Source organism: Heliangelus exortis, chromosome 3 (assembly GCF_036169615.1).
Source record: "Heliangelus exortis chromosome 3, bHelExo1.hap1, whole genome shotgun sequence".
NCBI classification, from domain to species: domain Eukaryota; kingdom Metazoa; phylum Chordata; class Aves; order Apodiformes; family Trochilidae; genus Heliangelus; species Heliangelus exortis.
In genome coordinates, this window is record NC_092424.1 from 6,318,975 (window position 1) to 6,336,421 (window position 17,447).

At 37.5% G+C, this 17,447-nt stretch overlaps 1 protein-coding gene across 1 annotated transcript in view; it reads left to right on the plus strand.

Moving 5' to 3' along the window:
• Positions 1 to 17,447, plus strand: part of ACTN2 (actinin alpha 2) — a 67,402-nt gene that overhangs the window by 24,316 nt on the left and 25,639 nt on the right. Inside the window, exons 3-8 of the mRNA XM_071739053.1 lie at positions 487 to 606; positions 7,015 to 7,101; positions 8,141 to 8,228; positions 10,273 to 10,351; positions 13,668 to 13,749; positions 17,022 to 17,107. Of these exons, the coding sequence (XP_071595154.1) occupies positions 487 to 606; positions 7,015 to 7,101; positions 8,141 to 8,228; positions 10,273 to 10,351; positions 13,668 to 13,749; positions 17,022 to 17,107 (542 nt within the window). The remainder of the gene's footprint in view (positions 1 to 486; positions 607 to 7,014; positions 7,102 to 8,140; positions 8,229 to 10,272; positions 10,352 to 13,667; positions 13,750 to 17,021; positions 17,108 to 17,447) is intronic.

The following is a 17,447-nucleotide window of genomic DNA, read 5'->3' on the forward strand; positions in this document are numbered from 1 at the left end:
TTATCTGTTCTGCTGTACTGAATGAGGTTGTTAAAAGCCACTGTTCTTGGTTAGATGTTGGAAGGATGCTGTGGCTACTCTGCTGCATAGAGTCCAGCCTCTCTCTCTCCAGTCAGGCAGATAAGAGTGATGAGCTCTGAGAAGATCCTGCCTTCTTAATATTCAGCTACTCTAGCACAGACAGTAGCAATGAACCAGAAGTTGACTAGCAGGAAGCATTCATTTATCTTCCAGATATGTTTAGAGCAAATATAAAAATTTTAGTCTGTTTTTGCTGCTGTGTCAGAAAGATCTAAGTCAAATATTTGAATTTTCTCTTCAGGGTGTTCTTCAAAGCTATTTGACATTCTTTCAGAAAAATATCTGTTAAAACAATTGCTAACTTTAGACAGTGTTTAGGGCATGTTCACTCTTGAGTTCCAATCTCTTAGGTGTCTGTAGAGAGATGTATGGAAAAATAAACACATTCAATTTGTTACTGTGCAGGGGAAAGACTACCCAAACCAGACAGAGGGAAGATGCGCTTCCATAAAATTGCTAATGTCAACAAAGCTCTGGATTACATCGCCAGCAAAGGAGTGAAACTTGTGTCCATTGGTGCAGAAGGTATGTGACAGAACTTGACAATGCATCTAAGTATTGACATTACAAAAAAGTCTGACAGTGGCCCTTGGCCAAATTGCAGGGGCTGTTCTCTATATAGGGGTGCCTCAAAAAGCCCTTAATATTAGTTGCTGAGAAATACCTGAGAAAGTGCAAGAGGTGGAAATTTGTGAAAATCAGGGGCATAAGTGGGCTCTAAGAATAGTTTGTCTCTAATATTAAATTAAATTGTCTGTATTTTAGTGGGTGTTCAGATAATGATTTCTTCTGCCAGACCATTACTTTTTCCCTGTACATTATTAAAAATAAGGAACCCCTTTAGTAACAAGGTTGGATTCTAGGCTATGCTTCATCTGATCTGGGACCTTTTTTATCTTTAGAAGGTATTGTTCAGACAAGACAAAAGCTGACATCACTACCAGGTGGCTGGGACCTACTCCTATTTTGAGACTGACTGGATGATTTCTAAAATTCAAATGTAGAATTAAGGGAGTGATCAAAAGAAATTATGTTAGCTGGGGAGAGACTGAACATATGAAGGAGGCAGCACAGAATATTATTTACTGAAGTTATTATTTTCTTACTGTTCTATTATTCAGGTTGTTAAATAAAAGCATGCAGTTGGCTAGTTAAATGCTCATGGATGTAATCTCCAAGAAAAAGAATGCAGGCTCTGACTGCAAGTGAACCTATGCTTCCTATGAGATTCAATTAATCATTTAAAAAGGAAAAAGGTCTGTCTAGAACTAGCTGCTCCACAGAGCTATTTGCATAATGCTTTGCATAGCCATTACCATACAAAGGAATGATGTGGCCAGCATGATATCCAACTACTTTCTATTCCATAGCCTGAATGATGTGCTGGTGGTTCTGGGGGCAGCCTCTAACATACCTTTAGAGCAAAACTCTGGCTGTAACCCCAGCATCACAGTGAGAAGCACTAGCTATATTATGTTCACATTACTAGGAGTTTTAAACTCTATTTATGATCCTTCTCTTCTTATTTTCTGATTTCTGCAGTCTTATATATGATCTCATTCTGGCTTCCAGAATTTGATCTCAGAGAGTTTACTGTAATTGTGGCTGGGGCAGAAAGATTCAGTAGGTGGGATAGGAGCATCTTTAGAAGTGATTAAGAGATCTATCATCATTCCTTGATGCCACAATGGTTTGTCCTAGCTTGCTTGGTTCCTCATGTATCATTCACTAAGTGTTCAGTTTCTAAATCTAGAACTCCAAAATTGTAAGAAATGTGTATCCTCTGGGCAGAGAATATTTTGAACTTGCCCTTTATTCATTTGCAGCTGAACTGGTCAGGTCATCTGTGGTCCAAATCCATACCATCTATCTTTAGCACATAAGAGAGGCTTTTTCTGGGGAATATATCATCAGTGGGGAGAAATAGGCAATTTCCAAAAGCAGTTCAGATCTCAGAAGAGCTCTAATGCATTTCAGAAGTGCATGGCTCCCTCCATCAATTGTACAGGCAGGCAGGCTGAGCTGGACCCTTTGCTCAATCAAATGAAGTGGGATGGAACACTGTGCCACTACTCTAAACCTCTGCAGTTCAGGTAATTCTGAGGGTGGTATGGCATTGTATGAACAGCAGAGGGTACTGAAGAGACAATTTATGTGTGGAAACGAAAGATTAAGAATACAGAAGCCTGTCTGGTAGCTGGTGCAGCAATACTGAGAGTACAGAGTGTGTGGAGCAAATGAATGGTAGTTTCTGTCATGTCACGCCAGGACTCTGAAGCTTTCTGTCCAAAACCAAGAGTGCAGCAAAAGGGGAATCTTGTGGGACAGAGTGGCTGTACTTTCTGAACATAGTTTGCACAATGTACTAATGTTTTCACGCTTAGGTTCTTCAAGCAAGGTGAGAGTATTTAAACTGAGATACGAGACATCTACAGCTCATATCTGCTCCTGCACTCCCATCTCCCTTGTATTACCCTGCTTAATGCTGCTAATTACTACCAGGGTGCTCAGAGAAGGGAGCAGTGCTTGAGTACTTTCTATATCACTTGAAGGCAAAGTATCTGGGATAGCTCAGATCAGTCATTAAAACCATTTAAACTAACCCTGCTGTTCTTGGCAGCAAGTGGCATGAGCTTAGATCCTCAGTGATCTCCCAGTGGGAGTAAGGCAGGAACAAGAGCATTCAGCAAGACAAGAGGGCACAAGAGGTCGCAAGTTGTGCTGGGGGAGGTTTAGGTTGGACATTAGAAAGAATTTCTTTACTGAGAGGGTGATCAGACATTGGAATGGGCTGCCCAGGGAAGGGGTGGATTCTCCATCCCTGGAGATATTTAAAAAGAGCCTGGATGTGGCACTCAGTGCCATGGGCTGGGAACTGCAGCGGGAGTGGATCAAGGGTTGGACTTGATGATCTCTGGGGCCCCTTCCAACCCAGCCAATTCTATGATTCTAAGAGGCAGCAACCTCTTCCAGCTTCTCAGGCAGGTTCTGCAAAGGGTTGTCTGTCCATGCACTCAATATTTCTTCCTGTATGTAACAGCAGACAATAGTAAACCAGGAGATTAAGGTGATGTTCTTGGCTGTGCTGCAGGCTTTTATTGTCTGTTTCTGGAATTCTCATTCTGTAAAATCAAGGAATTAGTAGCAGAAATTAATTCATTAACATTAAAAAAACTTAAAATTCTTGGAGCAGGAGAAAAATCTACCGCTACTATCATAGCTTATACGTGAAGAGGAACTGTCATTGTAAGACATTGCACTATGCTGGGTATGGCTACTAACACATTAAATTACATCCACGTGGGCAAAACCAGATAGATTTGTGTGCCTTCCACTCCTACTCTAAACAGGCTGACCACAAAGCCAGCTCTGGCCCAGACATGCTTAGTGCACTGTTAAGTTAACCACATCATCTCTACTAAATTTGTTATCAAAGGCACAGTGCTGTGCTGATGCAGCAATGCAGTATCACATCTGACTGGGTAGAGTTTCACAGTGTGGGCCCTCTGGCACCAGTGGGTGCTTAAAGAGTCTCTGTGCCCCCTTGTCCTGCATACTTGCTCCCACACCACACAGCCCTACCCTATCACTTGAGCTGACAACTGTTTCTGTATTTGTGCTGGAGACTAGATCAGCAATCTGATCAGACACCTCATGTCTTTTCTTTTCTTGCATTTTTCATCATTATCAATTAGGCAGTCATTATTTCACAAAGATGGAATGAGTGCCAGCAAGGAGGAAGAGCACAGGTTCCTTAAGTTTGTATTGTTTTCCATATGCTTAACCCCTTAACTCACTGCCCCTATATGTGAGCACAGGGCATATGGGCCTGCCTGCACCCATCTGTTTTGGCATTCTCTGAGTTACATGGATGCTTAGAATACTTTTTTATTTCCCAAGCATGAATGTTTTGATCTAAATCTGCTGAGGATGATGTTTTATTATCTGATATGCCGAGTGGTGGAGAGCATGTTAGCTCAAGGGGACCAAATGGCATTTAAAATGGGGCCTGAAAACACAGGTATAACTGGGATTCCTGTGGGACATCAGTACACAGTTCAATTTAGTATTAAGGAGCCATGGATATTCTTTAAAACCGTAATTACTGTTCTGAGACTTCCTTGGACTGTCTGAGAAGTGGGAAGAGAGAGGTGATCACCTTTAACTGTGATGCCAAGCAGAAGTCAAATTTGACTACTCTGATCTGTGTTGTGGAAGAGTCTCTCCACTGGTGATGAAATGAGACTGGAGAGTCAAGAAGCTAAACCAAAAGCAGAGAAAGAAGTCCTTATGAGCTATTCATGGTTCAAGAGTTAGAAGTTTTCCCTTAAGTTTTCAAGAAGTGCAATAACTCTGTTTGAAAGGTAATTGCATCCTGAATGAAATGAACTGGGTAATGGAGAACCACAAAAGATAAGTGTCCTGTTAATAGGAAACACTTCTGTATTGCTTCTCTGGAGAGTGGGGAAATATTAAAAACCAAATGATCTGTGAATCTGCTACCAGAAGGTTAGAATAAAAAAAAAAATAAATAGAACCAAAGCAGAATTTAAAAAAAAAAACAAAACCAACCTAAAAACTTTAAGAACGTGCCATACTGCTTTGCTTAGCTTTTTCCCTGGGTGATTTTTATTGTTTCTCCTTCTTTTTCCTTCTCCCCTTTCCTGTCCTCATAGGTCAGCAACACGTTTTTTCCCCAGAAATCCAGTTTTGCATTTTTGAGGTGCAGGAAGTGGTTTTTCTCTCAGACCAAGCAGGTGAAAAAAATAATGAAGTCTCCTGTTGACCTATAGAGGAAAGCTATAGTAGTGATTCAGTATTTTTTTGTCACCAATACTTTTCAGCATTTAGCAACTTTGTTTTCCTTCTGTTTAGGTTTTTCCCTTTTGTCTTTCATACATGTGCGTTTGGGGTTTGTTTTTTGTTTTTGTTTTTGTTTTTGTTTTTTTTGTTTTTTTTTGGTTTTTTTTTTTTTTGTTTTGTTTTGTTTTGTTTTGTTTTTTCTTTTTATTTATTTTTTTTAAGCTGGCAGTAGATAATGAGAAGCCAAAGCTGGCAAATTGCTTGAAAATTCTCCAGAGGCACACACAGAAAATTTCCTCTCTTGCTGTTTCATTCTCTCTTCATGTATATAAAGATATGCAAATCAAAACAATGATGTAGTCGTTATGCAAATCTAAGAACTGATTGCCTGACAATCAGCAATGCCTCCTGGGTATTTTAATTCATTTATTTTACATTTGATGAAATTCTTCTTTACTGTGTATACATATCAGACATCTGAACAAAATTAACTATTTGACCAAGGAGGAAGGATGAGAGAAGTAGCTAAATGTTCTCATAACCATTTGGTCTTTTTTGGCTGAAAGAATTTAGCTTTGAGGTTTGAAGAGACTTGAGGTCTTTCAGGGACAATAGGGCAGTAAGAATGCATGGAAGGCAGGCAATGTGAGGTAAGAATTCTGGAAAATTAACAGAGAACCCAAAGGGGAAAGCAAAAAAATAGCCATCATATACAAGTTGGATTATCACACTAGCAAAGTAAGAGTAGACCATTGATGGGTGACATATCTCCTACCACATTTGTTAATTCCATAGGTTCATATGACAGCTTGTGCCACATACTAATGCAATTTAACATGTATCTTGTGTCTTTGAGTTAGCAGCTGCTTTGTTCTGTAAAAACTGCCCCTGGATTCAGGAAACTTTTAAGTAGCAGAATGACTTTTATTTTCTACTGACACCTCTATTGGCATTTGATGTTAAATTGAGGAAATTCCTCCTGTTGCAAGTTGTTCCTCCTCCTTCCCCAAAACACCAGTGGGCCCCCAGGCAGGCACAGCTGCTCAACTTCTTGAGGAAGGCTGGAGGTGACTTTCAAGTAGGGGAGAGCAGCTGGTGCCTTCCCTGCTCCCACTGGTGTGACATGACTGCAAAGGCAGTCTGCAGTTGTCCTCTCTCATTGTCCCACCTCCTCTGTTTACAGTACTGGACTGTCCTTATAGTCTCACTGTGTCCTTTTGAGTCTTTCACCATATTTTTCAGATTGATTGAACATTGTCACCCCACTTAAGTGGTCTGGCAGTACATTTTTTGGTGTTGAGAATTCAAGTGTTATTTTTGTTCATATTGTACTATAAGAGTACTGTGTTCTATAGCTTATAGAAAGGAATTTCATGCATGTGTGAGAAGGACTGGAGAAAGCACCTTCCCAGCACCCTGTCTTGTAGGTAGATTCAAGTATTGAAACAAATTGAAGCCTCGGAGGTAAAAAAATCCTATTTTATATTAAAGAAACATAAATGTGCATGGGCAGCAGAGCTGTAAGACATTACCACCTCTTGGCTATGTTTCTGAATGGCTTGGCAGGAAGCTATGTAGCTGAGTCTCAGGAGCTGCTGTGTCTCTTGAGTTATTCTTCATGTCTAGTGCTGGCACTATAGGTAGAATTCTCACAGAGGTCTAAATAGTATATGGGAATTTTTGATACTGTTTTATTTAAAAAAATACTATTAGTGTCCTGTAATTTCTAAAAATGTGGGGTAATACCATATTTTTTTCAGTTCGTTTGTATTTGAAAACAGTTAAGCTGATAATGTTCAAACTTTAAATAAGTATTTCCCTTCAGGCTCTCTCTAAAAGAGTCAGCCTAAAAGTTGAGATAGTGTTGAGATAGTTACAACTACTTGGAGAAAAGCTTTTTATCGTGGAAGGGTTGAAGTGACCTTAACCTCAGGAATCTTCAGTTCTGCTGCTAGGGTAGCACAAGTGTGAGTTTGCAGAAAAATGAATGCAGATGAATTCTGTGTAGATAGAATTATGGTAGAAATGTTTATTAGATACAATATATATGTTATAAAAATGTGTGACTAAAATAATAGAAAACAGAAAACACATTCTAAATACTACTGCTATTTCTTTTTTCACCTTCAGAAATTGTTGATGGCAATGTGAAAATGACACTGGGTATGATCTGGACTATCATCCTTCGCTTTGCTATTCAGGACATTTCAGTGGAAGGTAATAGTAATAAGCAGGAAATTTTTTAAAAGATATGAATTGTTCATTAACTGTGATGAGCACTTTAAAAATGAATTATTTTTTTCACAGGAAATGATACTGCAACCTCCCTACCTGGTGATAAAATCGATTTTGGGAGGGAAAAAATAATTACTATCCTTATTCTGACAGAGATCTTGAGTCAGCTTTCTAGATGCATAGGCTCTGGGCATTTTTCACAATTATAGAGATAAAAACATACTTATGATTCTGAGCTTTGGTGGTCTGAAATTATGGTGTACTCTGTGTGGGGATCTTATTTCCAACACACTTTTTTAGTCCTGCCCACTTCTCACATTCTTTGCAAATATTATCTGATTCTATCCCTCTTCTGTCACTTTCTTTAACCCCAGAGCTTCAGAATATTTTTTCTCGAATTGCACTTGGTAACTGGCTCCAGAATGTGTGTGGTAGTTATAATACTCTTTAAATTGAGTCTGTGCTGTGAAAAGTCTAAAATTCTAGAAACTAATCTCAAGTTTCAACAAAAGGAGAGTCAGTTCAAGCTCTGCAAGCTCTCCTGCCCATAATTTGAGGGATAATATATGTGGAGCTAATGGCCTATTTGATCTCTTTTGTCCTTATGCATTCAGATGCCCATAGGGTTCAGATAACAAAGGTATTTCTTCAGCCTTTATACCTCCCTGTAAGCAAATGCACTGTGACTACAAGAATATTTAATGTAGGCACGAACATAGTATTTTGTGTCTAGTTCTATTGTATTTATATTGGGTATTTTTTTCCAAATATACATTCTGCTGTACAATCAATATAATTTTCTAAACATTCAATATCCCAGAACTACTGTGTGGGCTGAGACTCTAGTCTGAGTTGTCCCAGTTGTCCTAATGGAGCCTCCACTATATGTGTGCCTTTTAATATTAAATGTTGGCCTATGCCAACCAGTTTCAGGTCACTGACCAAATTTAAAATTACAATAAATTAATCATTTGAGCACTTTTAAAGTTTTTCTTGTGTTATTCCCTGGTGTCATCTACAGAGACCTCTGCCAAAGAAGGGCTGCTGCTGTGGTGTCAAAGAAAAACTGCTCCTTACAGAAACGTGAACATTCAGAACTTCCATCTTAGGTAAACTTAATTTATTTCAAGGGGTAGATGCAGTCTGAAATATTTTAAATAATTTTTTTCTGCACAGTTTTGTAGGTATATATTTGACAGGAGAATTTCATTATTCCCTGATTTCACTGCTAACCAGACTTTTTTCAAATTCTCATGCTCTAGTTTCAGTCTTATTTTGATTAGTCTTTGGCATTACTTACCATGGTTTTCATAGTTACTGTTTTAAAAAAAATCCCTACTACATACAGAATGACCATATTACATTATTAGAACTCCTTGGTATATGGAAATATCTGAGTACTGCAGCATAGTGACTTGGCAAATGACTGCTTTCAGATTAGAGCCAATGTGAGTTTAAACTGTTCTTGGCAAAAATACCAATGTATTGTGCATACAAATATCTCATTATGAGGAATCAGTCTTTATTATTTTGTAACATAGCTATAAAGAAAGAGTAAAAAAATGCACTCAGTACAAAACAGCAGTACTTTAACTGTGGTTTTTTTCAAATTCAGGAACACTACCTATGTTGGAAAAATTAGTGAAGCTTATTCCATGTGCTTGTGTGTTTTCACTAAGGGAGTTCCAGGCCATATGGAGGCTGCCTGGTCTGGGGATTTCACTGGCCTATTTCCTGTAGCTCTGCTGGTGACCCCCTTCACTAAACTACATGACTTACCATTTGTACTATTTAACTATGTGATCTTGCCTTCCCTGAAACACTGCTTTATTTATGCTGTATTGCAGTATTTTGGTGTTTTGAATTCATTCTTAACCTGCAGCACCTAAAGCATACGTAGAAAAAGAGAAGATATGGTTCATATGTGCATCCACAGAAAAAAATAATTTCTTTGATTTATAGTTCCTGTACTGCCTGTAAGAGATCTGAAATTTTATTATGTTATTTTCCTTGAATATATAGAGACAGAACTTTATATGGATGCAGGGTATACTGTAAATTTCAAGTAACAGATTTTTAGTGTACATACATATATATGCCTAGGCTGGTATGGGGAAATCACCTGGAATGGAAGTACCCTGATTAATGTTTGGGTTGATCAGCTCTGAAAAAACTACTTTACAATGAGCTGTTCAGGCCATTTTAGTCTATGACTTTTGGAAAAAAAACCCTTTTGTTAATTTGGTGCTAATTTTAATTCACTTTTATCTTTTGGATGACTTTATATTATACAATGTATGTATATTCTGTTTAATTATATTAAATTTTTCTTGGAGATAATTCTGTTATTTGAAGTATCTACCCAGACATCTCAGTGACAGGGATTCTAACACAGTCTTAATGTGTTTATTATCACATGATTGCCTTGCATGATAAGACCTCAAACCTACAGTTCCTGTGACTGCATAAAGTGTTTACATTAATTATCCTTCAAGATAATTGCTTCTGGCTCAAAGGAACCTCTCATAATCTTTCCAAATATTGGTAGCTTCATTCATTGCTTATTCTTGCCTCAAAAGGAAGTGGGCCTGAATTCACACCAAAGTGAGAACTCTGATCAAAGCTGTCACATGGATGAAATGTTTTAAATAAATTAAACTGATTTATGACTTCTTACTTCTATGAGCATAGCAATGTTGTGCCATTAAAATTGCCTGAAATAACTGACACATAAAAAGCCAATTGCTTCAGTAAATTCAAGTGATTGCAGGTTTGCTTTCCTTTTATTTTTTGCAAACATGCTGGAAGTGTAATAAAACACTGTGCACTTTCATTGATGAATGTGTACTCAGAGCTATCCTGGAACACTGCACACATGCAGCAATTGAAATCAGGGACTGTTGTGCATTATGTATGCTGAGAAGAAAGTATGATGGAGTCCTTAAGTGTATATGGGCTGTAGAGTAAGATATGTACTACAGGAGAAAGTACAGCAAGAGAAAAGCTCAGGGGGGTGAGAGTTGGCAGAACGTAAGTGTCAAGATTTGAGAAAAAAGTTCATGCTTGATTTTAAGCCATAAGCAAGGATCAAACTGCAAAATGCCATGACTATATTAACTAATTTTTTTTCCATTCTATTTTTTTGTTGTAAAGCTGGAAAGATGGCCTTGGATTATGTGCACTTATCCACAGACACCGACCTGATCTTATTGACTACTCCAAGCTAAATAAGGTCATCAGTCTGGGTGGTACAGCATGCTGTCCTGCAGTGGTTTTGCTCACTTCTGGTTTGCTTAGCATGTTTTCTAAAAGACAAGCAGAGGAGTGCATACTAATTCTGATGGCTTTCTAAGCTCCCTCCAAAAAAGGCCAATGGCATGGAGGAAAGGACCTTGTGACTTTCCTATGTCCTTCTTTCCTTCCATTACAATGACTTTGTCATTTTATTACAATCCCCTGGTCCTCAGCTGCCAGGCAGTTGATGAAATCTTTTACACTGTCCAGTATGGCTGCTAAATCAAATGCATTGGAATTCTTCACTTGCCACTGATAATATGGTACAGTCCATTTTGTTTTGTATCTGGTGTAAATGACTGTAGATTTCAGAGCAGTGAACAGAGAGTTGGTAATAAATGCTAAGATTCCTTAAAACAAGCAAAACCCTTGGTAATCAGGAGTACTCAATAAGCTTCTAGTCCAGTGCAGAAAATATTAATCAATTCTTAGATTATACTTGTACCCATATTTCCAGAGAGGTGGAAATGAAACTGAAATCCTAACTTCCTTAAGTAGTACCTCATGGGGATTACCAAGCTATTTTATTACAGTGTCCTACTTAAGGCAAAAGGTGTGTTTTCTAAAAGATACCAGCCACTTTGGTTTGAGAGGGAGGAGTGAGGAAAAAGTAATAATGTCAGAATTTCTGGGTATCATTACTGAAGTATAAAACCTAAAAAAAAAAAAGTGGCCTGTTGCTGTTTCACATTAGTTCTTGAACATATTTGTATTGTAATTTACCATTTCTGGCCCTCAGGAATGAATGTATCTTGAGGTCTCATGTAAACACCAGTAAAACAGAAAATTTAATATCTGTTGAATACAACTCCTCATTGAGGAGAGAGTCAGGTAAATCATAGACTGTTTTCCATTCCATGCCCTTCCATTACAGATTGAATTTACCAGTGGAATCAACTGTTATCAGAAAGCCTTTTATGAGGGAAAAATGAAACAAATGAAATTAAACTATTTGAAAACTTTGACTGCCTTATATGTATGTTAAATTTTTGCTAGGGTGTGCAGTGATGAAAATTAAATGAAATTATTCCTAAACACAAAAGTATTTAATTTAGGCAGTTGTTAAAACAACTGCAGTTCTGAACCAAGGGATATGTTCTGTGATTCTATATACCACCTTTCCTATGGATGAACAGATTAATGGAATGGCAGCTACCTGTCTCTGTGTACATGTGCTGAAGCATTGCACAAACAGAAGTGAGTTTGGTTGAGTTTGTGCTTTGAAAAGTACTACATAGTACTAAGAAACTTCACAGTATAACCTTCCTATACATGGGTGCTGAGAAAAGGGAATAGAACGTAAGCAGATCTTCATCAGTGTTACTATTTCCCTCTTAAAGGTTTCCAAAATAAGAACAGGTCAGGTTTCAAACTGAGGCTGAGCTGTGGCACGTAAAGCACATGCAGAAAAATCCTAAAATAGATTTTGCTTTTCTGGCCTGGCTGTGTTTGATTGACTGCTCATTTTGGTTACACTAACAGCTGTCTTGGTGTCTTATTTCTTGCTTTCTTGCCTCCTGCATGCTGTCTTTTCCTTTTCTCACCAGTGTGTTTTGTGTGAACTTGTAGCTGGAAAGATGGCTTTGCTTTCAATGCCCTTCTCCATAGACTCAGCCCTGATCTTCTTGACTATGCCAAGTTAGATGTGGTATTCCTTTAGCTGTAGTTAGAAGGGCATGTAGTTTTGTTTAAAAGCATGGGTGATGGAGATGGAGAGCTCCTCCAATTATTTAGAAGCTGCTGTGATTTTAAACAAATCCAGTGAGGCACTATTTCCTCATGGACTAAGTGCCAAGCACACAAATAGAGGTGCTCATCACTCATCCATAAGCAAAATATTTTAACCTAGTCAATGGGTCTCCCGTAGGTTTAGTGTCTTTTTTCCCCTATTTATAGTAAGTGCTTTTGTATACATATGTAGTAAATGTTGTATTACACATGGTGTCTTGTGTAATGGCAAAAATAAGTTTAAATACTGTCCACATTTTAATGTCAATGATGCACGAAACTGCTACATGATGATAGGCTGAGAACTTATGATTAGAGAGTTTGTATTCGATTATATCCAAATTATTAGGTTTCAAAATGTAAACTGCCTCATAATACATTTTATTGAAAATGCAGCTTAAAAAGGAAGGGCTATTTAATATTGCATGTTTATAGAAAGTCATGTCATGGTGATTACTGCTTATGATACCTGGCATGAGGAACAGACTTCTGTGAAACTTAAATAATTGCTGCCATCAGTAAGTAATCTTACTAAGGTCACTTCAAAGTAACAAAAGAAGCATAGATCCTATTAGAGGAACTGTTTGTAGTCAAATGGAACACCTGGAAGGTTCTGACAGGAATCCTGTTAACATTTTTTCCAGATCTCTCTAGCATCTCTAATTTTGCTCTTCTGAATTCTTTTTTCCCAGCATCTCTCTGTAGACACTGACGTTTTTCAGAGTGGCTATGATCATTTAGCAGTTTGTGAATATGTGGAAAGAAAATAGCATTAATGGCATGAACTGCCATTTCACACAGGTTTTCTGAAACCTGAGGTGAGAAGGCTTCCTTAAGAGCAGCCATAGCCTGACATGCTCTTCTGTTATCAGCAAGAGCTGTCTATAGTGTAAGACACAAAATATGTGCTGTATTTCTGAACTATGCTCACTGCTTCCTTTATCTTTCCTTCAAAACCCAAAATCTCAAAACTAGAGGAAGTTCTTCAGTTTCCACTGATCTAAAACTCATTTTATGGAGTCTATCCAAGCCAAAAGTGGGAAAATTTGCTCCTCTGGAGAACTACTATTCTGTTCATGCTTGATTCTTCTCATGCATACACCTCATCAACAGAGAACTTGGTAGAATTTGTTCCACTGTAATACAACATGTAGTAGATATTAAACCATGCAGGACTGATTTTGTACTATAGGCTACAGGACCAGAGGCCATCACTCTATGTTTTACTGCTGTACCTCATTCAGAATCAGCTCAGAATGATGAGTGTACCCTGAATATATTATCTGTTTACCTCCAGAATATATGTGCAGCAGAGTCACAGTGGTACATAATAACTGTTTTCTTTTGGAAGTATATGAGTAGATAGAAAAAAACTTCACATACTTACACTCTGTTTTTTAAGAAACAATAGTTGTGACTCCAGTTTACAATTTGGGAAAACAGAGAAAGTTTTAGGGTACTTACTGTAGTGTTGCTTCAAGAAAAAACTTGTCTTTGACTAGTTGTGTTTTTTTTCTTTAATGCAGGATGACCCTATAGGAAATATCAACCTTGCCATGGAAATTGCTGAAAAGCATTTGGATATCCCTAAGATGTTGGATGCAGAAGGTGAGAATTATATCTTACTGAAGTCTGAGTTACTCACAATCAGGAGTAATAAATGAAACTTATTTTGCTTTCTATTTAGAATCATTCCTTCCACATGAATCATGATGGAGCAGCCTGCTTTGTGTTCTAGAAATATTTTCCTTCTTTTTCCACATATATTGGTTAATTTAATTTATTTTTTGCTTCACTCTCTATTGTTTATTATTGCTTGTATTTATTATAATATCTTGTGCCCTAACCTCAGCACATGCCACCAGTGTGATCAATGAGGTAAAATGCAGAATCATGATGATTCTTGCCTTGAAGAAATTAAGAAATTAAAATCAAAGTCTAATAAAGGGAAATGCAACTGTTGGCAGCTTAAAGATTATTCAATTTTTAAAATGTTTAAAGGAGAGGGCCAGAAATAGAAGTATAAATATTTCAAAATACACTAAGAACCTGTGTCTTGTGAAAGAGAGCTAAGTTGAGAGAAACATTTTTTGGTTTATTTTAATTATAACCTTTTGCAGTGATAGGTTGAACAAATAGTTTCATGCCTGGTTTCTTCTACAGAGTTTATTGACAAATAATAAGGAAATCGTTCTTAAAATTTCCTGAATTTCTTCAAGAAAACCAAACTTTTGTACTCCAGGCAAAAAATGGTGCCAAAATACTGGAATTTGCCTACACTAGTTCAAGCATTCTTTTCCAAGTATGGAGAATCTTCTTTGGTGGCTTGTCAGTAGAGCAGTGGTAGTAGATGAATTATCCACAGTATTCAGACTCACTTGTCTGCTCCCCTTGTAATCTTTCAAAAGAGGGAAGGTTAGGCCAATAGAGGATGATATAGAAAATCCAGGGTGTAACCTCTTCATTGAAGAGGTTTCTTGGTTTCACCTTCATGCTTCAAAATTAATTGTTTTCATTTTTGAAGCACCACCTAATTATTTTTCTCTGAAATACTGATGCAAGGAATTCTTTACCTTACTGTCCTACTGTCATTCTCCCTTCCTTGTTTTTTCTCTTTAAATACAATATAAGAAACCTCTTTCTTCCTCAATAGATTTTCTGCACATTCTAGTCTTATCTTACTGTTCTCCTTGGTGTTGGGATGGTGGTGGGGAATGAAATCTTGCTTCTTCTAATACCCTCTAAGTATTTGCCATGACTTTATACTTTACTTTCAATGTGGTCTCAGTGAGAACCTTGCAAAGTTTTGTTCACAACAAGGTGAAGTAGATGCAAAATCAGTAAATACATTGGTCCTGTACTTAGATATCTCACTGTTAGGATTGGAAATTGTCACATCATTCCTGGATCTTTTCACACCTGTATCTTCCCATTCCTTACATTGGCCAAAGTCCTTGCAGATTGCACTGGCATCATTCATCACTCTGCTAAAATTGATGTAAACCCACCTTTTTCTGCCTTTCTCTTTTAAGTAATGAACAGGTCCATTTTTACCAATATACCCATACATTAATTGCACCCTCTCTATGCTTTCACTATTTCATGCCACAACAGGGACAGAGCTATCAAGCTAGCCAAGCCAAACTCGTGATTTATGCTATTAACTAAAAAAACAAACTGTTGCAGGGATTCACAAATGGAATCTCTCCAAGCTTTTCTTAGCAAATAATCTATTTCTGGACTGCAGGAGACAGGTTTCCAATATATCAATATATCCACTATGCCAGCCACGGGGACCTTGTACTAAAATACACTGTTCTCTCCCCTATTTTGTGACTTCCTGTGGTTGTGTTTAGCTCTGGAATGATTCGAGTGATTTAGGTGAAGTTTCTTAGGAGTGACAGTTAAGCTCTGCCAGCCATGCCATCTGCTTGGAAGCTTCTACAAACCAGAAAGCAGCAATACCCTTCTGTACAGATGTTTTTCCATTTAAGGGACAGTTATAATATCTTTTCCATTTACTGGTATCTAAAGCTCAGATAGCTTTGCACTGATATCATTAAACATATGCAACCTGAAAAATGGTTTTGAATCCTTACAGCACTGAGTTGGCATCATCAGCACAATATGATGGAACTGTGAGAATTTCTGAGCAGTTAACCGTTTTCTCTCTACACAGATATAGTAAACACTGCCAGACCTGATGAAAGAGCCATTATGACTTATGTTTCCTGTTACTACCATGCATTTGCTGGTGCTCAGAAGGTGAGATTGTAGATGGATCAGATCTCATCCTTCACCTTCTGTCTTCTTTCTCTCAGCAATTTTCCCTCTTCTGATCTTTTCCTCACTAGTTACTAGGGCAGCATCTTAGAGCTGAGCTCCTTTCCTATTGCCTGATGTCTCTGTGAGCCACAGAGCCAGCCATAGTCTACCCATTTGTTTCATAGAAACAAACCTTCCTCTCTCATCTTTGTGTATTGTTACTAATAATATCCAGTAGGTTTTTGACCATCAGTTACTGAATGGATTAAAGGATATTATTCTCTAACTGAACTTGTGTGCATTCATTTGAAGAACCTTTTAAAATGTCAGATGAAAATAAGCTCACAGTGAGAAAACAATTTCAATAGCAGAATGCCATCTTTTTTCCCCTGCTGGATATTATTCCTGCTACAGATGCCAAAAATCATCATAACAAATGCTCAGAAAATAAATCCTTCTCTTATGTTTTCAGGATTGTTTTTAAAATGTTAAATGATTAATGGTAAGTACAAACAACAACATAAAATGTTGCTACTGTGGAAAACAGACACAGAAACATACAGATACAACTCAGGAGAGCCATGGAATCATGCCCTAATGTAAAGAAGGAAAATTTAAAAAGCAAGGCAGCTAAGAGCTAGACCTGCTTCAGGTATTAGTAATATAAATAATATTATTATACAATGCTAAGGTTATCGATAATCCACATGTAGCTTCCAGAGAAAATCTCTCCAGATCAAAATGTCATCTGTCTTTGTCTTAGTCAGAAACCCCTTACATTCCAAGCCACAAGTTATTAGTGTGACAGTTCTTAGGCAGATGGTCCTGGTAAAATTAGGGTCACTCCCCTTGTCACAAAACTTCAGAATCAAGATTAAAAAATTTCTATCTCTTTGTAAGAAGTTCTGTTGAATTTCTATTATACATTTTACTCTGTAACCATCCATCAATCTAACACTAAATTTATTACAGCTACGTAATGTTTCTAGAGTGCAGAGCTATGGACAAGAAAACAGTCAGTGACACTATGTTGTGCCTTTATTTATTCATCCTGTTTTCTACTCCACAATTCTTTTTTTGTTTGTTTTGTTTTAATTTCTCCCACCCTCTTGTAGATATTGTGAACACTCCCAAACCCGATGAGAGAGCTATCATGACATATGTGTCCTGCTTCTACCATGCTTTTGCTGGAGCAGAGCAGGTATTAATCAACTGTCCCTTCAGGCTGCTGTGGTTTTGATTGGTTGTTTCACATTTCCACTACTTTATTAAAACCCCCCTAATTTAGTACTTTGTGGTTTCACTTAACAATTGCAAGTATTACTTGAGCACTAATACTTGTTTTTAACCAACATTTGACCCTGTTTTAGATAAATGTTGTGTAGCAAGTTGAACTTCTTTAATTCCAATGCACATTCCTGTTTCTAATTTTGGATCTTTATTTGGTGATTATAAAGACTATTTCAGAAAAACTGTACTTGAAGATACTGTGAAATGGAGTTGTTTCTTGCTACGTCAACATCTTATGCATTTGCTGCATA